The sequence below is a fragment of the Coffea eugenioides genome, chromosome 5 (assembly GCF_003713205.1).
Source record: "Coffea eugenioides isolate CCC68of chromosome 5, Ceug_1.0, whole genome shotgun sequence".
Lineage (NCBI taxonomy): Eukaryota > Viridiplantae > Streptophyta > Magnoliopsida > Gentianales > Rubiaceae > Coffea > Coffea eugenioides.
In genome coordinates, this window is record NC_040039.1 from 46,803,586 (window position 1) to 46,830,760 (window position 27,175).

Here is a 27,175-nt window from a genome sequence, read left to right on the forward strand (position 1 = left end):
TTCCGAGACCAAGAGTGCAAATTCCAAGTTCATCACAGAGACAACAAGGGGGATAAAAGTGGAAGTGGAAAAAGGTTAAATCTACTGAAGTCAGTCTTAAGTACGAACCACAAATCATTTCATTACATCGGACGACCAATTTCATTGATAATGCAGAATCTACGAACATAATATTTAATTAAATCATGAACGTGTGATGCCAGGGGTAAATAATTTCTACTCCATTGGTTTCAAAGATTAACAAAGCAAACAAAGTGTGAGATTCAGGAAGAAATAGTAGAACGTCTCCTTCTTGGAGGTTATGATCTGCAACAAAGTCGCTACATTTCCAATGAAATCTATCTTTTCCTGTTTCCAATACTGTAAACTCTAGTTCCGCTTGTAAGAACAATGACCGGAGTCCGATGCTCAACTAATTTTTAATCAGTGTGATCCGGAATTTTCTACAAGACATAAGAATATAAAGTAATTATGTTGCAAAATAGAGGAAGACGAAAATTCAAGAAATAATCTTCTAGGACAGGTATATATAGTGTATGAATTCCCCAGGACAGAATGCAACATAAAGAAATTCAAAAACAATTACAAATAGATCCAAGTAAGCTACCATCAGAACCTTATAGAAAATAACAAACGATGCTTAACCCTCTCAGTGTAATGATGCTTGAGCAAAAGAAGCAAAAACAATTACTACTTAAAAACTATTTTTGATAGCCAAAATTACAAAATAAAATCCAAACAGCATACAGTAATAAAATTACTGAAAAATAAATTCTTCAAATAAAAAGAAAAGAAGCAGAACAGATTGTCCAAATAGCCAAGAAATTGTAGAAAAAGATTAACTATATATCAAATTTGCTAACCTGTTAAATGAATGGCAAATATTAGCAATGGATGGAAGGAGCACAAATGGACCTGGATAACTCATTAGACAGCTCTGCAGGATTATCATGGTAGTTGCATAGGGCAAACCTCATGTAAGCAAAATGAAACAACAAGAAGCAGCACAATAAATGACTGCTAAATCATTCATATGACATATCAAAATGCAAGTCCCAGTGTCTTTCTTTGCAAAATATACAAGGCATCGATCATTCTTTCCCCCTCTCGGGAATGGTTCTTTTTAACCCATAAAAAAAAAAGGCAAGCACATAATTGAGACGAAAAACTGTGAAGACATATTTATAAATCTGTTAAGATAAGTTTGCAAAGGATACCATTTTATCCTTGTAAGGTCATTAATTTCAATAACCGACCGAAGTTCCTATTAAATAGAATCTATACTAATAACTAAAGCTCTTACTACATGAGATTTCCACTGCATCCTCAAGCCAATAACCCCTGTTCCTTTCACTTGCCTCCTTATACTTCTTCCAATCCATTATAGACCAAACTCTCACATCTCTTCAACTCATTTAGTTCCCCTTTTTACCTATTTTGCATCAATTTCATGACTTTGGTCATTACATAGGTCTGGGCATGGGCTTCACATATCAAATCAAGGTTGACATAGCACCAGAACTAAAATTGACATAAAAATGTTACATGGGAGTTCTGAATTCAATGTGTAAAATACTCACTATTAATCCAAATGCTTTAAGTAAATAACGAACACACATACATAGCAAGAACTCACTGCTCCTAGTTTTTCTTTGAATAAAAGTCTTCAGAAAGAAATCCATGTATTTGCTTTACTCCAAGGCCATCAACCAAAATGCAGAAGTAAGCTTTCGAATGAAACATACAAATAAACAGCCTCATATGTTGGCCTTGAAATAAGACTTACACACCAGCCAAAAACAGAACTCACATAAGACACTTTCTTTTTCTTTTGGTATTAAAGTACTATATGAAAGTGTCAAGTATTTTCTTATCAACGATCGCAAACATGAAATACATAGTATCATGCACATAATACCTACCTCATTAAGATAGGCATGTTTGGCACTGAATAAAAAAAAATTAAAAACATAATTATTTTGACAAGTAACTTTTCTGGCTTGAAAGCAAAAAGAAGTTTCCCCTCCTTAGTCATTATTTACTCATGAGATAAACCAGCCAAGATGGTATGAACAAGTTCGCATCACCACCATCTCCTCCATCCACTTTGCCTAAGGGTCCATTTGCCTGCAAGGAAAATACACAGGAAAAGTGTAAAAAATTCCTTAATCACATCAATATTGCTAATAAAATACAACTAAAATTGGAAGAATATAAAATAAATAATCTAACAACATCAGTTGAGGAAGTGATTCAAATATTCAGTTTCAGTGGCAATTGGAGAATGTTTAGTCATATGCATCTATAATTGTCTTGAAAACACGAAACGGATTTTTCTTCAAGGTGAAGAATATCTCTTAATATCATAATTTTCAAAAGCACAGTGACAAAGATCTTTTAAATTTGGTGGGTTGCAGCCTAGCGTTCACTGGTCTTTCTGCAATAGCAGTAGATCAAAAGTTGCATAAGAATTACTGGGATCGAAATGTGTCTATTTACACAGAATAGTGGCAAGAGATTTACAGAGACAGTACCTAATTTTAAGGAAGAAAAGGACACTAATTCAGGCAGTGGCTCATATTGCAGATGAGCAGCATACCGTGACTATGTTCTCATTTTCCTTTAACTCAAATTGGAGGTGCGAATAATGAACAAATGATTACTTTCTTTGCACTTAGGATGAGAGTTGGAACAGTAAAAATAAGGGGAAAAATGCATCTAAAGATGCAAAAAATTAAGTCTATCCAATGTACCTGCTTTGACAAGAAGTTGTTTTGTTCCTGCAATTATTTCTCCTATAATGAAATGGAAAACACTTAATCATTAGCTTTGTTTTTCAAGAGTCCCTAGCAGCCAGGAGAAATCAAAATATGTCGTTTGGGTATAAAGGGCAAAAACAAACCACAGAGCATCGAGAGACCACTAAGAATATAAAAGTGAAGGAAGGAGGGGTAAGGTCGTGGAATAACCAATGACAAAATATGTTGTTGTTGGCTATGGCCAGCCATTGATGTAATAATTGCTTTTTATGTAATCTCTAAGCAAAAAAAAAAAGTTCGGATCACTCAAAAATAGACCAAAAAAAAAAGGAAAGTAAGGAAGGCAGAGTCGTGAGTTACCTTGTGTGTGGTCAGCTACGGAGGCGGTGCAGCTCTGAGAACCCATTCTACTTGAAGCAAACTGATAGTAACCAGGACAAAATAAAGAAAAGACGAAAGCAAGTAAAAAGATACAAGCAAACATCCAGAAGCAAAAGAAAAGGAAATGGAAAAACAAGAAACAATCCCTAAAAATCACATAATAATTCCATACGCCTAAGTTTCATGTAGATAGAGCAATGGCCAAATCCAAATATAGGGAAACCTACTAAAAGTGGAAAAGCAGATACATGAAAAATCAAGGAAATAAAAAGACACAAACACCCAAAACCAAAAGAATAGGAAATGAAAAACAAAGAACAACCCCCAAAAATCACATATGAACACCCCCAAAATCGAATAATAATATCATCACATAATGATATCACAATAAGAAGGGTTGAGGTTTTAGGGTAGAAGATGGAAGTACGCAAGAAAGGAAGCCACAATTAGAGCCTGCAAGGAAAGGATGGGGAGAAAAGAGAAGCTAGACAGAAAAAAAATGTGAAAACCCTAGAAAGAGAAACCAATCTGAAAACCAAGGTGAAGAAAGGGTGAAGATCTCCGAGCCGGTAGGAAGCGAAAATATGTTATGTTGAAATTTAGAGCAGCATTCATTGCCAATATCCAGCAGATAAAGATGGTAAATCGGGCCAATCATCATTTTAGGCAAGGTTCTTCGGGTAGCTCAAGACATCGCAGCAGCGAGAGACGAAAGAAGAAAGAAAATCACATGAGCCTCTGATCCCATCAGAAATCCATGGGCGATGTTGGAGCACCGAGAAGAACCAATTTAGATAACTCACGTGAGCAGCACGTGATGACGACGAAAAGTGAACAGTAACCCTCTTTGGTGTACTCTTTGGTTCATTGTATGTTATGTTGAGACTAGGAGGATAACACCGCGCGATGCGCAGTGTAACTTTTAGACTTGCCCAAAAATGTCCAATTATTCAAATTTAGATAATAAGCATGAAAAGTTATATAAAGGTGCACCAAAATCTTTAGGATTAGGTTTTTGTAATTTTATTAAGCAGCGAAAATAAGCCATAATTTTAACTTAGTGACTAAGTGACGAAAAGTCATTTTTTGCTTTACCTACTAATTGAATAGGATTGGCAATGTCATAAATTTCAAAGTAATATATACCATGTAACGTCATCTTGCATCGACTAACTGTATTTGCCATGATTTGATGTGCATAAAAAATGTGCCACTCATGAACAAATTCAAGAGGAAGCTCAACTTTTTGAGAGCAATACTCAAATATGTCGGATAAGAAGCCTATTTAATTGTAAAATATAGAAACGACCACATAATAGCAAGAGAAATAGGATTCAACACGATAAAGATGACTACATAATAGCAAGAGATACAGGATTCAACATAATATGGACTAAAGATCTACATATAACTGATAAGAGAAACAAGCCATTATCTCGTGTCTAAAATCTTATTACGACAATGAAAGAGTTTTGAAAAACCAAATCAAATAATTACACAATGAAAATATTGCAGATGCAAGATATGTTTTACGTCAACAACATACAACAAATTTAACATCTTTTTTTCTTTTTCTTTTTCCTTTTTTTTTTGCATAAAAGAAACTTTAAAATAACATATAATCCTATCCACATACAAAAGAGATTTCCAAAATGCAGTCTCTATAGACCCATAATGAAAACTCTGTCAATGAAGTTTTCCCCGGCTGCAGCTTCATGTGGTGATGCAGATGCAAAACCAAGAAAGTCAAAACCAAGCTTTGGACACAAAAATTCACAATGAAAATCAATAGATAAAAATAGACCAATCCAGCAAGCCATCTCTAAGCCTAAGGTAAAGCCAAGGGGCAGATTTCTGAGAGGCACTGACAAATCTAAACTGCATCCGGAGTCTTTTCAAACATCGGGTTTTCCAGATTATCATATTCTACTTGAGTATATTATTTGCGGAATGCTCAAAAAGATCATTCCAATATTATACAGAAATCTATATAAGTTGCCATCTAAACTGGATATGTTAAATGCAGATCTTGTCAAACATCCAGGATTTCTTGACGACATGAGCAATTTTCTTCCTCTTAAGTAAATTATTGCAGAATGTTCAAAATGTTTATTGTAATCTTACAATCCAAAATTCTTTAACAAATCTAAGTCATTATATAATTGATGAATTCTTTTACACAAGTTTCAGCTATTTAAATTTTTCAAATTCACCAGAATGGATGTAAAAGGGTTGAAGAATAAGGGTTCTCCGGTATAGGTTTCAAAAAATGACATATTTCCATTCAGAATTTGTCTTGATAGTACTTCATTTGGTACAATAAAGGATGCCAATAGAATATTCCAATTTAATGCGTATGGTCCTAATCATCAAATATAATGAACTACAAGTCATAACTTAGGAAATCATGATCGTAGAACTATTGTTCTTGCATGTCTTGATCATCGTCAGCTCAGGTGCAATTACCATAATCCTCAAGAGCAACAAAACTGAACCATTACCATAATCCAGGCTAGTTACTTGGAATTCTACAGATTACAATTTAACGCCACTAATTGCATGAGATAATTTAAGAATCCCAATGAGGATCTTATTTCGATTTATGCGATTATCCTTAAGCTATCTGAGGCACAAAAAGAAAAAAGAGAAATCTTCCAAAATACTATTTACCCATCCATATTTTGACAAAACTTAATCACAAAAAATTATAGTGAAAACAACAAAAGTCAAAATACACTTATTTACTGTTATAAGCATAGTCTCTCGATCTGATTTGTATAAAAACATAACCTTTTTCAAGTTCTCCTTCCAAATTATCACCATTGACATCTCACATATAAATAAGCAATTCATAAATCCAAACAAAAAAAAAACCCAGACCTTAAATCAACTAAAAGCAATAAGAATTGCAACTATCTCCCACTATTCGTTAATTTTGACAACCAATCAGCTATAGTACAGAAACAAGAATCCCAAATATTACCATTTTACAACCCATGTACTTACCAGCAAGTAATCAATTCAAAAAACCCATCAAAACCCAGAAGTAAAATCCACCAAAAACCATAAATATCTGAGAATGAACAAAATTCATATAATAAAGGTACAACCTTGGTCCTTGACATACTCAGCAAAGGTGTTGCAGTCTAAGCAGAGAGCCAGATCAGTTAATCCCAGACTCTCACACTCTTTGGTGCTAAATTGCATTTGCACATGAGCAGACCCACCAGTAACAAAACCCAATGTATGGTCATTTCCTGCTACAGAAGTAGGATTAGGATTAGATGTACCCCAATAATAACATATTCATATAAAGAAAAGAACCTTTAAAGTTGCTTAGAAGAAAGAAGAATCCACAAAAAAAAATGGCGATAACAGAAACAAGAGAAGAAATCTATTGAGAGTATAAAAGCTAGTCTTACCAACAGAAATCAATCAATAAAAATAATGTCACTGATGAAATTTCCCCAAAGGGAACAAAACATTATACATATATGTGGAAGCAAATTCTAGAGAAGTTCCTATGCATTATTTTCCAATTTTTCTTTTTTTAAAAAAAAATGCAATATTGGGTCCAACATCAAATGTCAATTGTGTGACGCACAGGAATACTATTTTCTGAACATAATTTTTCCAGTCAAAGATCGAGCCAAGTTTTTTTAGTAATTTAAAAGAGGAAAGATGGTATCTACATAGTAGATTAAATGGATTTTGCTTTTGAAACTCCATTTATGTAATTCATATAACTATGTATCTCATGAATCATGAACTGATCAAAACATCTTCAAGGAAGTTAGTCATAATAATGATTTCACTTTGCACGTTAAAACCACAAAACCAGAAAAATCGACTATGAAATAAAGATTTCATCATACAGCTTCCCAAATCTTGACATTACGAAGAATACCAAGTAGTTTATATAACAGATTCATTATGTTTGCCAGCCAAGGGAAAAAAAGAAGATACAGAAGAAAAAGATACTCGTATCTAATTTTCTTTGACAAACACAATAAAACCCAAAACACAAAACACTGGAAGAAATTTGCTCATTCTTCCAATCACTTTTACCTTTATCCTTTCTCTGACAACAACCTCAATAAACAAAAATAGGCTAAATTAGGTGAGAGAAACCATTTATAGAAAAAGACATTGGTTTATAGTATAAATAGTAGAACACAAATAAATATTACCAGCTTTAACTACTTCTTAGAGATGTCAACTTCAAGTTTTCATATTCCTTCCTGTAACAACAACCAATAATATACTTGGAAAAGTAGCACCAAAAGAACAAAAAAAAAAGGAAAAAAAATCATCCATCAAATCCTAAACCAGGCGTGGAAGAGGGAAAAATTAAATCAGATTGATGCAGCAAACTTACATTTTCACTCACCAGTTGTTTTTCACAAGTGGCCATTTTTACTCCGAACTCCAGAAGAAATCCAAGACAAAAACGAAAAATGGAACAATAAATCACCAAATAGATACAAAAAAGAAAGTAAATAAATATCTAAAAGCTAGCTAATCATCAATTATTCATCATCTCAGACCATATTAAAAGTTTTTCTTCTGATTAAAAATAAAAAATCAATGATAAAACAGAAATGAAACAGAGACATTAATCATGGAAAGAAAGGGGAAGAAAAGTACCATATATCTGCATTCTAGAAATTCACATCAGATAGTGGAGATGAAATATTGACCTTCCCCGTCCTTACTGTTTCACAAAAGGACACGACAGAGATGAGAAAAAAAAAAGATTTGCTGCTTTTAGCCAATGAAATAGAAATATCAGGAAAATGATAGGAAAACAGAAAAAATTAGCCCTAACTACTCGAGGGAGGGAGGAAGATGAAGAAGAACAAGAGGGAGAACTGGGAGAAACCGGGAGTGGAAGGGGAAGAAGATTACCAGCCCTTTTCTGTCTCGAGCCCATCGTCCATCAAATCCTAAGCAACCACTCTGCAGGAGGAAAAATCCGGACCCTCCAATTGAGATTACTACAATCAAATGCCAGAAATTGAGGGGAGACCTCTGGGTCTCATAAAAAAAATGGAGTTTTGTCCAGAGGACAAAAGCAAAGAAAAGCTCTTGACATCGATTGATGCTGCTATGTTTTGAAAGACTGAGAAAGAAGAAAGAAGAGAAGCTGCCGTCGGTTTACCAGGGGAAAGAAAAGACCCTCAATATATGGTTAATAAGCATTTCCACATCATCAGGACCAGCCAATCTTCACGCGCCACGTGGGTGTTTAATGGTTAATATATATCATCAATTACAAAAAATTGATAATTAATTGTGCTTTAAAAACAAAGTGTTCAATAATTGTAAAAAGTTGGTAATTTAAATTTTGGCTAAAAGAGGACATTTTCTTAATAAAATTTGAAAAGAAAAAAGGTAATTAAATGAGATTTTTGGACAAAAAAAATTTTTTTGTTAATAATTGCAAAAAAGTTATGAAGTAAATACGATTTGTTGGGTAAAAAAAAATGTCAATAAAAAAAGCGTGATTAATTAGTTATTAATAATTAATTAATAGCTAGTAATAACGAACACAGGTAAAGCAATAATTACAATAAAATAATAATAATTAATAGCCGTGATTTATTCGGCAACCAAAAGAAAGCACTGATAATTGTATAACGGATGGGCAACATAATAAAAATAAGACCGGTATTATTCAGCCAAGGTACAATAACCTGTCAACAAAAGGAGGTTGATGACAAGTAATGCGAAACGGTGAATGAAGAAATCGAGAAAGTACGGATTTAAACTAAACAAATAAAATTTGTCCATAATTAATTGCAAAGAATTGGTAATTAAAGCATGTTAATTTATAAGATTAGTTAATTATGAGTCAATTAATTATTAAGATGGCCAAAAGCAAAGAAGAAAAGACTAACGAGAAACGTTTTTCTCAAGCGGAGCAATGTAGACATATTAATTGATTAACAATTAACAGCAACAATTTGGTAATTAATTGCGATTCTCTATGCAACAAAAAAGTAACAATACTAATTAATTAATTAGCAATTACTAATTGTTAAAAAGGGCAACCAAATATGATTTGATTGGCAACAAAAAAAAAAGAGACTAATTTTTGGCTAATAACTACATACAACTGATAATTCAATGCGATTTGTTAGGTAAAAAAAATATAATAATAATTATAAAGTCGGTAATTAAATGCGATTTGTCCGACTAAAAAACGTGAAACCAGAAGTTAATTAATCAAAAATGGATTGAAAAAAAGTTGATGAGTAAACCTAATTTGTTGGGCAACCCCAAAAAAAAAAGAGGACATTTTCTTAAAAGAATGTGGGAAAAAAGGTAACCAAATGAGATTTTTTTGGACAACCAAAAAAAATTTTTTTTTGTTAATAATTGCAAAAAAGTTATGAATTAAATGCGATTTATTGGATAAAAAAAGTGACAATAAAAAAATGACATCATTAATTAGTTACTAACAACGAATTAGTAAGTAACTAATAATAATGAATACAATTAAAGTAATAATTACAATAAAAGATAACAATTAATAATTGCGATTTAGCCGGCAACGTGAGACCAAGTTTTATCGGAACACTCCCCAGCAAACAACAAACAAAGAAACAAAAGCAATTGATAGGCGTCCAAGCAAACGAAAAGGCAGACGTCCAATTGGCAAACGGGCTGGACGACCATCAATTAAGAATTCCCACGGGCCGGATGACCACCAATCAACCAATGAAAGCGAGCCACGTCAGCAATTGAAGCTCAATTGAAAACAAGGGCATTCCCCAATAGACTAGATATGTTAATAATGAGAAGAGGTAATATGTCTACTTTATTTTTTTTTTTTAAGATACAGGCCACAATGCAGCTGAAGGATTACCAAAGGATGACCCCACTGGGAAAAAACTACTTAAAATGACATAGAGATAAACTTATTTAGTCATTAGCTTAAAAGATTTGTTTTAGACATGGTTCGTTCACCAAAATGTATTAAATTTGTAAGAAATATTTATGTGTTTGTTATTTCATTTCTTACTTTATTTAATAGTCACTTGTGAATTCTTTTTATTTGTAGCATTTTTGCAATATTATAATTAATTGCATAGATGAACATGATCAATTGGATTGTTAATATTCAAATTACTTTTTTAATGCGATTAATTTTTTTTAGTGGCATTCGAAAGTGTTAGAATAGCTTTATATAGTGGCATTTGAAGTGCGATGGCAACTCAACGCATGCCGCTTGCAGGTGCCATTAAAATTTCATAAAGTGGCATCTTCACATACCATGTACTATTATTTTGGAACCAATGGCCATTTGGATTGTTAGTCAACACCAAAGACTCTAAATTATGGTAGGATAAGAGATCATGAGTTCAAATTTTGTCTCCCATCAATGTACCATTATATGTGATTTCTTTTAAATTCACACGATTTGATGATGGTTCAGTTTCCTGTTGATTTCTCTAGATTTCATTGGGCCTCTCCTCGTCTTAGTATAGATTAGAATAGGAATAAACTAGACTAACTATTGTCGTCTAATAAAATAAAAAAAAATATAGTATTATTTTGTGCTACCTTTTAAGTGCCACTGGACAGTAGTGGCATTGGTTTCGCCAACAAGGGAATGCCATTAAATCAAAAAAATATCACTATAGTATGCATAAATTGCCATTTTTTAACGTCATTAGAAAAGAATTTTCTTCTAGTGTACAAATAGTAGTAAAATAAGAATCTGAGGGAAGTTATTTGAATTATTTTCATTTTCTTCCCAAAGTTACTGTCCCAAAGTAACTGAAAAATTTGGATTGTGATCTTTTGGACATATATTTTTACATTTTTTATGAATGCTCTTTCTACACAATTTATAATCTTTTTTTTTATCTTACATATATCACATCCTTAAAAAATGCTAAATAATTTTTTTTCAAAAATTCTCCAAAAAATGCAATCCAAATGGGGTCTAATTATTTCAATGAATCATACAATATCAGGGTACATCCAGACAATATCAAATTGTGGGATGAATTTTACATCCATTATTGAAATGACACTAATGATCACTTTACTCTTTTTTTTTTTTGGTCAAAATGTCATCATACTAATGATCACTTTACTTGTGGTCCTTGATTCTTAACCCAATTATTCAAAATCTACAATAGACAGTAGAAACGGTGTCCGTAGGCCGTAATATGGCGCCAACTCATCCACGTATGTGCATGCATTTGTCCAATCAATGGATCTCTTTAGATAACTTTTTTTCCATTAAACCCTCGGCTAGGCCCAGGTGGCAAATCTCTTTAGATAACTTCTTTTTTTTTTGCTTGTTTTAGAAAATATTTTTTTAAAAAATATCATTTACGATAACACTTTAAAACAATCACACATTTTGAAAAATATAAAAGAAAACACTGATAGTGGGGGTAGGTATTGGTGGTAGGTGGAGTTTGTCGTGGAGGGTGATGCGTGGTGGGGGAGGGGAAAATATTAATTTTGAATTAATATTAATATTTTTTAAAAATAAGTATAGTACAATTTTAAATAAACACATTCGTTTCGATTGGTCTATTTCTCAAATGCAATGTTACAGTAATATAAAAACAAAAACATTTCAAAAAACATTTCATCCATATAATAAATAAAAAATAACTCACAAATATAAACAAAAAAACTTTTAAAAAAAATCTACAATATTTTTCCACCTATCACCACCCACCCACCGCCGCCCTCTTCCTCCTCCTTCTTCCTTTCCTTCTTCCCTCTTCCTCCTCTCCTCGACCAGATCCAGGGAGGAGGGGAAGGGGAGGGGATGAGGAAGAGGGAGGGGGAAGGAGAAAGGAGGAGAGAGGGAGTGGTGGTGATTGTGGTTGTAGGTGGTAGTATCAATTTTAAAAAAGTATTCTAAAAATATTTTAATTTTAAAAGGTATCTCAAAATATATTTCAAAACTTCCTCCAAAAATATCACAAAAAACATTTTATAGTAAGTCTTTCAAACACACTACTACAGTAAAATACTTCAAAAATATTCTAAAAAATAACTAATCCAAGCAGACCTACAATATCCAAGTAGACCGTCGTTGAACGAGTTTTGCTTTTTTATTCACCGCATTTATATTCGATCGAAAGATTGCACTTAAATATCAAAACTATATTATCTATTTTCCTTTTCTTCTCAAAGGTATTGAAAAAGTTTTTAACTTAATAATTCGAACGAAAAATATCATATTGTATCAAAATAATCCAAACAATACAAAATTGGCGAATTGAATTTTTTTACTATTACTCAAAGCACTATAATTACTTTGCTTGTGGTCCTTTATTCTCCAACAACATATTAAAAAACATACGCTCCATTGGATTAACTATTTTTGGAAGTATTTTTGAAATATTTTACTATAGTATTGTATATGAAAAACTTTTATTATAAATGTTTTTTGAAATATTTAATATATTGTATAAATGAAATATTTTTTGAATTATTTTGGTTTGTATATTACTATAATATTATATTTAAAAAATTTGTTTTTGAAAAATAGGTAAATCCAAATAATTGATAAGAGAAAAAAGGGATCCTATGGGCTATAACACCACACGAACTTATCCATGCATTTGTAGAGTTCTGCTGTCCAGACTCAGCATTTATGCATTTATACATTATCGAAAGATTTCTTTCTGCTCTCCACTATCCGCATTAATTAGACCATCATTCTCGAATGGGTTTGGACAGGTGCTTTTAGGTTTCTATGCAATTTTTTTTTTTGTAGCAACGATAGGATTTCTAGAACCTAATATAGTCTAATCTAAGGGAGGAGGGGGAGGGGGACTCGATGTGACTCCATCGAATATGACCAATTAAAATCGTCACAAATTATAATAATTTTTTGATGGGAGGCAAGGATCGAACCCTTGATTTCCCGCACCACCAAGACTTTTAAAGATTTCTATGCAATTATTTGATTGTGTATATTTTACACAATCTGACATACACTAATATTATTAATTTAATATATGAATAAAACTACATTGATAAACATACACCAACATCTAATAAAAAAACAGAAAAATGATATTAACACTTCCAAAAAAGTTTCTAACACTCCATCCTCCCTTTAAAACATATAGAGAGGATGGATTGCAGGAAGAGCACAAAAAAGGGACGGAATGGAGGATAGAATGCTGGGGACTCTCTTTTTTTTTTTTTTTAAAGTGCCAATAAGATCTCCCAAAAAGTATCAAACCTCAATTGTACTTGCTCCAATTCCCTTCAAATTGTGTAGAATGTTATTGATCCTATTGAATTAATGCAGCAGTCATCATAGACTTTGCGACTGACCTTGCATCCTTCTTCATTTACATCCACCAAAGAACACCAATAACCAACCTAGAAAAAAAAAAAAGAAGAAGAAAAACACCACTAGCCACAATCACGTGTTTAACATCGGTGACACGGGGTCGCCAATTGCTTCAGTATAAGAATAGGAGCTTCCCTTAGCTTCTTTGCTACCACATTCCCCTAAAGAAAAGCGGCCAATGGCATCTCTTTCAACTCCCCTTCAAAGCTCCACTGCCTACTCCTCCTCCTCCACTCTGTCCTCCTGCCCTTTCTCTATCAAGCCATCACAGTTTTACCTCAGTGCCAAACGTAACTATCATCAGTTCACGGTTTCATGCAAAAACAATGAAAGCCATGAACAAGTTAACAATCTTGATAGGAGGGATGTGCTTTTGGGCTTGGGTGGCCTTTATGGCGCCTCAAACCTCATCATCAACCCTTTTGCCATGGCAGCTCCTATAGCCGCCCCAGAAATCACCAAATGCGGTCCACCGGCGGACTTACCTTCAGGAGCAGTTGTCACTGACAATTGCTGTCCGCCGGTGCCCGGCAAAGTCATTGACTACAAACTCCCTCCACCACCTAAGGTGAACCGTTTTAGGCCAGCTGCTCATTTGGTCAAGAAAGACTACATTGAAAAACTTAACAAGGCGGTCGAGCTCATGAAAGCTCTGCCAGCTGATGATCCCCGTAATTTTACCCAACAAGCAAATGTTCATTGCGCTTATTGCAACGGTGCCTACGTCCAATCAGGCTCTGATCAAGAAATTCAAGTCCATAACTCGTGGCTATTCTTTCCTTTTCATAGATGGTATTTGTACTTCTATGAAAGAATCTTGGGAAAGCTAATAGGCGATCCCAGTTTTGGACTGCCCTTTTGGAACTGGGACAACATTGGTGGTATGACCCTACCGTCCATATTTCAGGACCAATCGTCAGCACTGTATAACCAAAATCGTAACCAAAGTCATCTGCCACCAACAGTCGTGGACTTGGGGTATAATGGTACGGATACAGATGCAACAGACATAGAAAGGATAAAAAACAATTTGGCGATCATGTACCGTCAAATGGTCACTAATTCCACCACTGCCAAAGATTTCTTTGGAAAGGAATACCGAGCCGGCGATGCGCCCAGCCCTGGTGCAGGGTCCATCGAGGCCATTCCCCATATCCCAATCCACAGGTGGGTCGGCGATCCAAGGCAGACAAATGGTGAAGATATGGGTAATTTCTACTCAGCTGGAAGAGATATTGTGTTCTATAGCCATCATGCAAATGTGGACCGGATGTGGACAATTTGGCAACAATTGGGAGGTAAAAGGAAGGAGGTCGCCGATCCAGATTGGCTGAATTCTTCCTTCATTTTCTACGATGAAAATGCTCAGCCTGTCCGCGTGAAAGTTGGTGATTGTTTTAGCAATGATAAAATGGGATATATTTACCAAAAGGTGGATATTCCTTGGGTTAAGAATAAGCCCGTGGCCCGGGTGACAAAATCTAGAGTGGCTTTCACTTCCGGGGCACCACCAGCCGATAAGGTCTTCCCGGGACCCCTTAACAAGACCGTGAAAGTGTTGGTCAAGAGGCCCAAATTATCAAGAAGCAAGAAGCAAAAGGAGGAGGAGGAAGAGAGATTGGTGGTGTCCGGGATCGAGTTTTCCATGGACAAGTATGTTAAGTTTGATGTTTTCATTAATGATGAAGATGATAATCCAAACGATTTTGCTAAGTCCGAGTATGTTGGGAGCTTTGCACATTTGCCACACAAGGTTAAAGGTGACATGAAAGTTAAGACTACTCAAACCTTTGAGTTGACTGAGATTTTGGAGGACTTAGATGTTGAAGAAGACGATGCCCTGTTGGTGACTTTGGTGCCAAATACTGCTCTTACCATTGATGGCATCAAGATTGAGGTTGCTGCTTGATTCACCTGCTAGTACTTTTTTTTTTTTTTTTTTTAATCTCCTCCCTGGGAAAAAATCTGGCATTAGATTTCATCGAATGCTTTGATTTTGACCTATGCATGTTTCAGCACCATGAATAAAATACTTCTGGTGTGCTTGTCACCAGTTAATAAAAATATATTTCAGGTTCTTGTTTTCTTGCCACCTACCTATCTGACAACGTCCCTTTTGGTTTTTCTTTTTGAAAAGTTTAATTTACATTAAAGTTTAAGATCTTATGACACACTCTATCTACCTAACTTCCTCCACTCAAAAAAAAAAAGGAAAAGAAAAAGACAATTCCTCCTCAATCAAAATTAAATTTTTCTGTGCGAATCCAAAAGGAAAACAAAAAGTGATCCTCAACTCCCACGTTTGGCAAAGCTTACAAGTGTTAGCTTCCGATTCGCCATTTCAAGGTAGTGAGATAGACTATACATTTAATTTAGCAAAATATAGGAGAGTTTTTTTTTTTAAAAAAAAAAAGAATATAGGAGATGCTACAAAAAGTGAGGGAATTCTACAATAATGATCCTTGTTTTTTGTGTGTTGAGGAAAGAGGTGATTTCTTAAATTTGTGCGATCCCACATTTCATTTCATATGCAACTATTTCGTATACCACTTTTGATTTCATGTGCAACTTTATTAATTTGTGAAGACAGAAAAGTCCTTATAAATTTCTTAAACGGTTTTCTTCGCTTTTCCCTTATAATGCTTGAAATTTTCTTTGAACAATTAAAAGAAAAGTTGAATAAGGACAGATAAAGATTAATATATCATAATATAAGTGAATTCTCTGTTCCTTTCCCCCTCCCTACTTTTGAAGTTCTTGTACCATTCGAAATGTTTGACAAACTTGGCTCTCTCACTCTGCATTAAATAGCTATCGGTCAAATTTACGAGGTTCGGATATATTGCAGTCTTGTGGGACCAAGTGAAATCTACAATGATAAAAAAAACTAATTTTTGGTTTGTATACTTGCAAATTAATTATGGTTAACAGAAACCTAATTTCTCTCCAATGAATTATACATTTGGAATTTGTAGAAAATTGAAATATCTGAATGTCGAATGGTGTACATCTGTCACTGCCACTAAAATCAATTGAATGGTTGTAGTTTGGCCCTACATTTGGAAGACCCCAAAAAGAACAAATATGAAAAGGAAATTACCAAAGGAAAAAAGAATAAACCGACGAGATTGAAAAAGGCACAAAAGCTCCCATGTTATAAAACGTTCCTCTCTATCCAAATAATAGATAGGTATTGGTTTTTCTTTCTTGTATCTGGACTTAGACATAGTAGTGGGGTCAATGTCAATCAAACAGGTGTAATGTAATCCATGACCAGAGGCTGTTGATTTTCCTCTACCGGTCAGTTTTTCTGTCTTCTACCGGTCATATGCGGGGGACTATTGTAGCTCTAGTTCTCGTGGGAGTTGGCATGATTAAGACTTTTCCCCTATTTTGTGCAGACAAACGTTAGTTGTTTCAACGCTTGAATAGAGGTGAGCAGGAAAAGTGAGAGTATGCTAGATTCCATTTGATACGATAGATATTTTCTGTCTGGAAAAGGACCTGGTTGGATTCGTTTTCACTTGTACGTAGCGTTTCATTACTTTATAGTCTAATCTAGCCTAATCTAAAGGGAAGGGGAGGGGGTTCGATGTAAGTACAGACTCCATCGATGAAAGTCAATTAAGACCGCCACAAATTGAACCCCTGATCCCCAGCATCGCCTTTAATGGTGATGACCACCAAATGGCCAGGATTCCATTACGGGCCCTTTGATTTCTAAAGAACAATCCAATCGCTAACTACTCCTCCCAGTCCCAAATATCAGGTAGCCATATCATCTCAACCTTATATTACTTCTAATTATCTATTTGTAACACTAAAATCTTTATGCCAAACCAGAAAATATATACATATCCTTAACAATTTCTACAATTCTTGTCCTTTTCCCTCTTTCCTTTCACTATTTTTTCCTTCTTCTTTTGCCTTTTGCATTCGTAGAACCAAAGTAATTCATTGTATCATGTTCTTGACTCTGAAACTTGAATGGCTACATCCTTATAATCTCATTTATCACGTGTACAGACAACGATACTCTGGTCCCGCAGCCATTCTGGCCACCCACGAGCTCTTACGGATAAAATCCATCCAACTAGTAAAGGATAAGGCCATTACTGATCAGCCCTGGCGATGCAAATACAAAGACAAAAAACACGTACAACACCTGCATTTCCAGATGGATTTCACCAGATGCCAACGGCTGAAAAAGGACTAGTAAAGCTATTCCAATTTGCATTTAAGAAGAGAAAAAGAAGGTGAAAATTTCGACAAATGTTTTGGGATGATAAATAAAGAATAAGAAGCCCCTCAGGGCTGAAGGCTATATGGAGTATAGATCTTTTTCCACTTAATATTTGACTCGTTCCATGCATGGATGATGTACCTCTGGAAATTTTCTAAAGAAAAGAAAGAAACCAGTGGAGAAGTTACCTTCTTTGCAGTCTCTAATGGACGAGCCCATTAATTGTTCCAATTATGTTCTTCAAACATTGCCCTACTCCCTCAGAATTGAGATTGATCTGTCACAGCCATTTATATGCCATTTGGATATGTACTACACAATCAGCATGAGGCGCAAAGCAAAATATGTTTGTACTTTCAAATCTGTACTACATAAATTTTATTAGGTAGTAGTACACCACTTTCATTCCCCCACCCAAAAAAAAAAGCCTTATTTTAATTTTTTTTAAAAAAAAATTTCAGTCACGTTAAGTGAAACCGTTTTAAGTTTTAACCAAGTTCTAACAGATTTTATTAGCACATTTGGATTGCTATTTTTAGAATTTTTTTTAAAAAAATGTATTGTAACAATATGATATATAAGAGATAAAAAAGTAATCGAGAAATGTATTCAAGAAAAATATAAAAACTTTTTTGAGACCATCTGTATCACGGGCCGGTTACGTGCAATGGAAGACATACTCGACATTTTATCGGTAGCCCAGTCCCATCTCATTGGGTCCTTCATGTTTCTGGAGGTGGGGAGGAAAAATACAGAACGCAGTTTATTTGTACAATTATTGTCTAGCTTCATGAAGGAAAAATTCAAATCAAATAATCAGTATTTAAATATGTTTTTTTGAGGTGAAATTTTGAAGGAACAATGCCGCCCCAACCAAAAATTTGTTTAATCGGAGATAAATAAAATTTGCTCAACTCTTGACATCTAAGGAAAATCAAACAAAAAAATCATTTGCCAGTAGTGATACAAGAAATATGACATTTATTTATATATTTATTTATTTAATAGAGAAATATGAAATTATCCATGAAACATTTGCAAATCCATGAAGATTGGGTACGGGCCATAGAAGGCCGGCGAAACAATTTAGATTATTTTAAAATAGGTTGGGCATTTTCTTCCTGCATTTCAGCCCTTTTCTCATGTAGGCTTTCTCTGAGATCGGCCCAAACATTTTATTTTTTTGGATTAAATTATACTTTGGGCCTAACACCAAATTCCAGATGGGCATTACGTAATACCAAATGAGGGATTTTGGTGGGATTGAATCGTTGATAGATTTTTTTTTTTTTTTGGGGTTGACGGGGAATTCAAAGAAGACTAAATCGCTACTGAATCAAATAAATGCCTATTCATCTGTCGGCGAAATTTTTAGATGAGAATACAAATCAAAAAATTTGATCCTTTGACTTACATTCAAGGAGGGACTTAATTCCCTTCCTGATGGCAACTCAACCCAGCTAAGCTAGTTAGGTAATAGTAACAATATTCAAAGACGTGAAAAAGAGATTCTTCCTGTGTAGCCTAAAAATGGACCAAAAAGAAGAAACAATTGTTGCATAACTTTCATTATTACTGTTAGGTTCATGAGTAAAAGGTTGTGTCCCACATTGGTCCGAAAGATGGAGAAAGAGCGGTTAATATGTAAATAAGGGTCCAAAACCTAATAGTTTAAGTTTTTGGGTCAGAGTTGGGTTCCTGAATTACATATTAGGCTCTTTGGTGGACTCTTTCGAGATGTTTCTCCCTAACAAATTAGTATCAGAATTTCAGGTTGCGAGACTGGGCTACTCATAGGAAAGTGGATTCTTCTTGGAGTTTGACCAGTGAAAATTCTCTTCTGGGTGGTGGACCAAAGTGCTAAAAAGTTTGGCTAGTGTTGGATTAGGTGTGCCATGGATTTGACTGGGGGTCCGGTTGGGGTTAGACCAAGGAGCCAAGGGCTAGCAAGGGTCTGCAGATTGGATGTTGAAGAAGAGTGGGTCCATGATTGGGAGAAGATGTGACCTTAGGTGATAAGGTGGGCTTGTGTTGAGTGGGTTCGAAAAGGGGCTTGTAAATTTGGATTTAATGTGGGGGTTACTCATGAAGGGGGAGATTTGTTAGGTTCATGAGTAAAGGGTTGTGTCCCACATTGGTCCGAGAGATGGAGAAAGAGCAGTTAATATGTAAATAAGGGTCCAAGATCTAATAGCTTAGCTTTTAGGTCAGAATTGGGTTCCTGACTTATATATTGGATTCTTTGGTGGACTCTCTTGAGGTGGTTTTCCTAACAATTACAGGTTCTTTCATTCTTTTTGCGGTATTGTTGTTACCATGAAGTTCTTTCCCAATTCATATTGACTACCCAATGAGCAAAATTTTCCAAATGAGAATACAAATCGAAAAATTTGATCCTTCTGACTCATATCCATGGAGGGACTTAAGTCCCATCGTGATGGCCAACTCAGCCCAGCTAAGCTGGTTAGGTAATAGCACCAATATTCAAGGACGTGAAAAAGAGGTTCTTTTCTTTCATTCTTTATGCAGTATTGTTGTGACCATGAAGTTGTTTCCCAATTCGCATTGACTACCCAATAAGTGGAGCAATCCAATTTTCCTTAAATTGTTTGAGTTGAGCTGTTGTACTCTCTTTAGTCTTCTATGATTGCAGACCGCGAACAATCTTTTTTTGCATTTTTTTTTAATTAATCGATCGGCAAATATTTACATTACTCGCACGTCCACTTATATTAAAGGAGAGCTCAACTGGTCAAGAAAATTTGAGAAAGAGAAATCCATATCTAGACTACAAATGCTGTACTACTAGACATCTTCTTGATTTAATTGCACATATGAGAGTTTTAATAACTAGCTGGTATCTTATACGTTGGTAAGCATCTACCTAAAGCGGGTTTTTCAAAAAACAAAAATATTTTCTAGCCCGTTCTCGTGTATATATTGTTAACATACTTTTAGGTTGGAAATGTCCGTAAACCCTATCATTTGTGGTTTCTGATCATTGATACAAGGAATATTGAGAATTGAAAAATACAATAATGACATGATCGTGTCCAATGATCAAGTACCAATTCCTTGTCCAGAATGGCCTTATTGCATATGAAATGGGGCAACATTCCAGTCTCACAAATTAATCTTGAGTACAATAAATATGCTGTGCTCCAAGAATTAGGCTAGAGATGGATCTTCTGTGGTGTAACCGGGCAATGACCGACCAACCAGTAGTTCGTTGTTGGAGTGGTTAGATTCACATTTAAGCTTTCACATGCGATGTTTTCCTCCAAACATTAACTAATCCAGCTACCTATCTCGGTTTCACATTTAATGTCACAATTTATTGTTCTTAAATATTTTTCTTTATTGTGAATGTAGGCAATGTCACAGTCTTACCTCTGGACAACACACACAGCCCCGTGACTTTTACTAATTGATATTTAGGACCACAATTCAATGCTATCATGATTTTTCAATAACTATTAAATGAGATTTTTTATGAATTTTTTGCTGTATTTTTTAATTTTCTATTATATATATTGCTTTTTTGAAGCAGTTGTATTTATTTTTTAGTCAATTAATGGTTATTGAAGTTGCTGTATTTATTTTTTAATATTTTAAGTTTGTTAAATTTTGTGTATTACTCAATTAATAGTTATTGGATCTTTAAGAAATAAAAAAGAACTAAAATATGATGTTTATGTAGGAAAAATAGCAATATAATAAAAAGTGAGATAAAGAGTGGTACAGGTGTGAGACAGAAGATCCGTTGCGCCCCTGAATTCTTTCGTCCATTCCCTGTTCCTGCTTCCAAATGACAGATCCAAGCAAGTAAACTATATATTCGTGCAACAAATTAACACATGGCAATTCGGAAATTTTACCTGCTTGTGCTGGACACAGAGAAAACATCCTCCAACTTCAGAATGGATGAGGAGTTGAGAGAATTTGAGTAGGGCTGACGACCACGAAAGTGTGTTGGTGACTTTGGTCCAAAGAGAGGTGCTGTGACCATAATACACAGTCTCATACTGAAATAGCAAACCATCTGCTGTTACAATTTACGGCATATTGGAAATGGAAAGAAAGTTGCAAGAAATTTTGAACCTCGACAGAAAATTCGAAAAAAAAAAAAACCAAAAACCCGAATTTGGGAGCAAGGTGAGTTTCAATAGCACCAATGGTTACAGCACCACTCTCCGCACCAAAGTCACCAACACACTTTGATAATCTTCAAATGAATCATTCTCATCTTTCGCCTTTCGAAAGGATAATTATTCTTTCCTGAGAGCCCACATCCAAACTAGTACTAATCAGTATAAACTTGGCATACCCCTATAAGTAGGCTTGTTGATCGTTGGGGCCAATATCTTTCAATTGTTTGTACTACTTGGCTGTACTACGATACTATACAGACGGAAAACTTATAAGAAAATAGACAATTGGTACCACACATTTCTCATGCAGTTTGTAGTTCGTACTATAATGCTCGTTGGTACTACACATTTGATTCTTGGACGGCCATAGGTCAGATAATTCGTACATCTTTTTAATTGTTCATAAAATTTTTTAACCTTTTTAATCTATTTTTTAAGTGTATCTTGGTAGCTTGCATGTGCAAGCAGAGAAGATATCATCTCCGCAGCCGGCAGGACTTTACCCATGCCTTTTCTTATCAACTAGTTTTTTCAGCCTCACGCAATGTGTGAGGATGTCCTGGGTCTGTGCTAAACAAGTTCAAATGAAGACAAGTAAATTAATAGAAAATAGTTATATATTAAATACATGATGGGTGCTACTAACTATGGGCAATTTAACTTTAGGTAAATTGGTTATTGTCTTACTCAATTTATTTATGAAGTTGAAGAGATTTCTGTGGACTTGGACTACTAGTTGACTTAATGTGAGATATCGATACGATATATTAGTGTTTCATATCTGCAATAAATTATCAACGATCTAACAATCGTCGTGTGTGTGAGTGTGTATTTTTTCCTAATTGCACTGATAAATAAGACCTTGAAATTAGGTTATCTAACATTCTTAATGTAGCATTAATCAGTAAATAATGACTAAAATTAGGTAGAATTATAAGGCATGGTTATCTAACTTTTTTAATGTAGCATTAATCACTAAATAATGCCTAAAATTATAAAATGGGTTTATCATTTTCTATTGTTTGCTATACTTGAATGAGCTTTCAAACATATTTAAAAATATTTTTAGACCAATGTAAAATTAAATTAAATTTTTTGTATATTCAATGGCTTTTTTCTTTTACATTAATAGGTCTGGATGCATGACATATAATTTTTATTCAACTCTATCCCACCATAAGCTCGGTTTATATATACTATAATTTCTCCTAATCAAGATTTCATATTGGATCCTTTTTTTTGTTGCAATTCAGATGATTGTTTGATTGATAGATTAAAAGTGTTTAAGAATGAAGGGAGCAACAATGGTTTCTTTGGACAAGACATCATCTATTGAAAATGAGTCTCGGACTCTCAATATTGAATGACTTCAACTTGCAGGGATAAATATACATATTTTCTTATTTTTCTTTCTTTCTTCCCTTTTTTTGGTTGTCTATTCTTTGTTTATTTTTGGAGATTTTAATGATTTTGGTTTTGATAATTTGTATAGGAGGCAGCACTTTATGTGGTGAGTACGAGAAGCATGGAAGAAGCTCTTTGAATTTTCACTAAGATAATGGCTTAGATATATATAATATCCAACGATTTCTTGAGTTAAAAATTTTTCCTTTCTATTTTCTAGGTTCTTTGGATCTATAATTCTTATACTTTTGATGATTTTTTCGGTAACTTGGTTGATTTTTTTTTGTTGTAATCTGTATCATAAGCTGCAAAATTATAGGTTATTTTGTATTCTTAAATCATGTGCTAAAATAGGAGAGTTTCTTTGTTTCTTTTTCTTTTTTAATAAAAGTGGTATTCAAAATCAAGAGATAGTTGGAATCTTTAAATGGTGAATTCCAAATCGACTTGTGTTTACGGATAGATTGAAATAAAATGCTAAGAAATAAAGGATGGATCTGTTTTACAAATAGGGTGACAAACTCGTGTTTAAAATTAAAAAATATGTATTTATAGAATCATTTTTTCATACTTGAAAGAAAAAATTGGGACTATTGTAAAAGTTCAAACACTATCTGTGTTGTCCACAAAAGAGAACAATAAGTCAACAAAGATTAGGGTCAAAAAATAACAAAATTACAAAACAACCAAGCAAATATAACATACATGCTGAATGAAGGGAAAAATAAATGGCATGATTGGAAAATATGGCAAACACCTAAGGCGAAACTAATACTCATAAATAGCTAAGGTGACCCATCTCTGCAGATCACAAGGGGCAACAATGACTCAAACAAAAGGGGTACAAAAAACAAATAAATTACAAAGGAACCACAATACTATAGCATGCATCTTCCGGTGTCCTGAGCAAGAGAGAAACAGCAAATGGCATTATCGAAAAATGAAGCACCACTAAGGCTAATGCTAATCACATGAAGAGGAAATTGCTGACCAAGAGGAAATGTTTCCATCCAAGAGAGCCACGCGGACAGTAGTGAATTTCCAGCAAAGCCACCACCACTGAATGGCAAAAGACCAAACCGCCCCTCAAGCTCACAAAAATCGCACTATAACCAGCCCAATTTCACTGTAGCAATCCGAACTCCCGCTTTTATAGTAAAGATTTCTTTTTTTTTATTTATTTCTCAAAACTCCTTAAATTTACTACACACCTTTCTACAGAACAAACCTCAGCTCTAATATCCAACTACAAGATTAATACTATTTATACTCAAACACAAGATTATTACTTATTAAAAGAACAACATCAAACTTTAGTTTGAAACTCGGTAAAGAAATTATTAAATCAAGCCTTATTACGCTTTTATGCTTTAGTATTAGTATATGTTAAGTTAGTAGAGAGCCAGGTGTCATTCGTAGAGTAAGTTATTATGATGACCACATGAGATACAGTCCCTTGTACGTAGTAGTCAGTACAGTAGTTGTATGTGACCAGTAAGCCGCATGGGACTACCATGAGAGTCCCTCTGTTTCGTCTAAAGCGTGCAATGGCCTAAGTCGATTATTTGAGTCACAGTTTTTTTTTTTTTTCACTGTGCAATAACCTCTGCAATGTGCATGATTTCAGCAGCAGCAGGTCAAAATCACAGCATCAGACAATCCAGATTCCATGGACTGAATTGAGGCTATATCATGTTTACCTCTCGATCTTTAGTAAGACATCCATGTCTCTCGTATTTCTTGACAGCGCACTCAAATACCTGTGCAAAATTGCAGCCTTCGCGAGGGCTTGAAATCAATTGATCGCTTAGACGCTGAGGAAATATGAACTTCACCAACTTGGGGATCCACAAAGTGAAATCAATGGCTTTAAAAGTTAATGAAAGGCTAAACTATCTGTATTGTGATTTGTGATGGTAACAATTATGAATTTTCAATTATTTGGGGGTCAATATATATAGAAAAAAGAATTTGTTAAAATTTAGTGAGTTCAAATAAGAGGTAACTTTAAAATTTCTCTAAACCTAGATTTTTCCAAAATTAAGTGGGATCAATTGACTCCACTTGTTTTCACATAGCTCCGCCACTGGTTTCACATGCACCATCCTTTTCTACAAAGACTTCACCATGAGAAAGATTGAAGGAGACTTGGGATGGAAATTGTCCCATAGGATTATCGAACAAACAAATAATTAGCTGCAATCCCTATATCTAGAATGCCGACTACCAAGGTTGACCATGATTGCTCCTCAAAAACCGTGTGTTTGGATTGAGATGATTTGAGATAAAATAAGTTGCTTCATAAATTTTAATTATATTTTTAATTTATATATATATCATATCATAAAAAGTGTTACAGTAATTATAGCAACAGTCAAAATAACTAAGAAAAAAAAATTTGTGGCAACAGCCTTGTGGTCTTCTTCTTAATGTTGGGACGTACGGCAGTTCATCTTTTTCTTGATATGTTGTCCTGTGTGTCTTAATTAAATGGTCCAATAAATTTGTTGTACAATGACTTTTGTGTTGTTTTATTCAATATCACAGTACTATCATTTATGTGTGTTCAATTAATTACAGTACCTTTTTTCCCCCTTTCTGGGAACCTTGTACAGATTATGGAGGAAAAGAAGGTAAATTTTCGGATAAACAACTGTTGATAATGAACCATGAAGCCTCGTTCTTGGACTGACTCTTTCATGTGTGTTGAAGGCTATCATCGATATCAGGGTCATTTACCGCACAAGGAAGAATGGCATTTACAGCAAAATGGGAGAAAATTCTCCCAGCAGCCCTTAAAGCTTTCAATCCGTTCGAGCCGAAACAAATGAACAGTAAGTATTAAGGCTGAAATCTGAGCGATTTGATTTGTTTGAAGAATTATAAACTGAAAGGAAAGAATTGAAAATGATCCTATTCCGATGTGCACAAGGATCCTCTTATTTGAGCTTGACATGCCCCAAAATTGTAAAAAATTTTAAATCAATGAACACCTAAAACAAAACTTCTAATAGTGGATTAAATGTCAGAGGTGACATAAAGAAATGATTCGACCCACAGTAAAGGATCTGTTTGATCAAATGACAAAGATATCATCATCTAATTAATAGCAATGACAAAGATATCATCATCCAAACAAGGTCAATTTGACTTCCTGAATTCGGATTTTCAGTACTTTTGTGGTAACTATAGAGATAAATAAAAGTGATATAAAACGAGACTAGGAGAAAACCTTAATACGCTACTCGTTCTTGTGGGGGAAAAATGGTGCTCAGATATTAGGGAGGTAAGTTTAGGCACCAACTTTTGTTAGTCCCAATAGGATTTTACTCAATACAATAACATACGACTCGGTAGTTAATTTTGGGAAATGAGGAAAAATGTTTTGGTAAATTGTAACACGTACTTATTATCACCTAGTAATCCCTCGGGTGTTTTGTATGTGTATATATTTTTCAAAATATAAAATTTCTAAAATACTGAAGTTCTAAGATGTAATTTCTTTTTTTTTTTATGGTTTCTAAGTATTATATTAATGTGTTTATATACTCTTTTTCACTAATGTGAATGTTCTCTTTGATGTCATTTAAGCAAAATTTTCCATTTTTTTAGTTCACTGTTCTCCTTCATCTAATTTTATATTCCATTATAGTTATTTTTTCAGTTTTTTCTGGTATTAATGATAGGTGTAAATGATTGATTTTTCTATTTCAGTTAGATGTCAATGATCATTAGTGCTATTTCAATTAAAATACTACTAATTTTTAAATTGGGCATTAATTTTTGTTCTATTTTTTTGTTTTGATTCACATAACTATAATTCATTCAAAATAGATTGGAGCACATGATGTATAAAAGTAGAGGTGGAGATCATTTTACGGGTGAAGAGATG

The 27,175-nt window shown here is 34.2% G+C and overlaps 1 protein-coding gene and 1 long non-coding RNA gene across 10 annotated transcripts; one reads left to right on the forward strand and one right to left on the reverse strand.

Moving 5' to 3' along the window:
- Positions 1–139: 139 nt before the first annotated feature.
- Positions 140–8,280, reverse strand: LOC113772120. 9 transcript variants are annotated; one of them, XR_003468485.1, is made up of 8 exons: positions 8,049–8,280; positions 7,788–7,854; positions 7,519–7,566; positions 7,331–7,381; positions 6,251–6,397; positions 3,120–3,180; positions 2,754–2,795; positions 140–2,127 (listed from the first exon to the last, which is right to left on the reverse strand). It is a non-coding gene; the product is annotated as an uncharacterized LOC113772120 (long non-coding RNA). The 9 variants fall into 9 exon arrangements; XR_003468481.1 differs by having other exon boundaries at positions 3,120–4,845; XR_003468480.1 differs by having other exon boundaries at positions 3,120–4,851.
- Positions 8,281–13,328: 5,048 nt separating this feature from the next.
- Positions 13,329–15,563, forward strand: LOC113770544 (polyphenol oxidase I, chloroplastic-like). Its single transcript, XM_027315026.1, has one exon. The coding sequence runs from the start codon at positions 13,664–13,666 to the stop codon at positions 15,392–15,394; it is 1,731 nt and encodes a 576-aa protein (XP_027170827.1). The 5' UTR covers positions 13,329–13,663; the 3' UTR covers positions 15,395–15,563.
- Positions 15,564–27,175: the final 11,612 nt, after the last annotated feature.

What these genes read in the sequence shown, in the direction of transcription:
- LOC113770544 (XM_027315026.1), top strand. Translation starts at nt 13,664, where the DNA reads ATGGCATCTCTTTCAACTCCCCTTCAAAGCTCCACTGCCTACTCCTCC.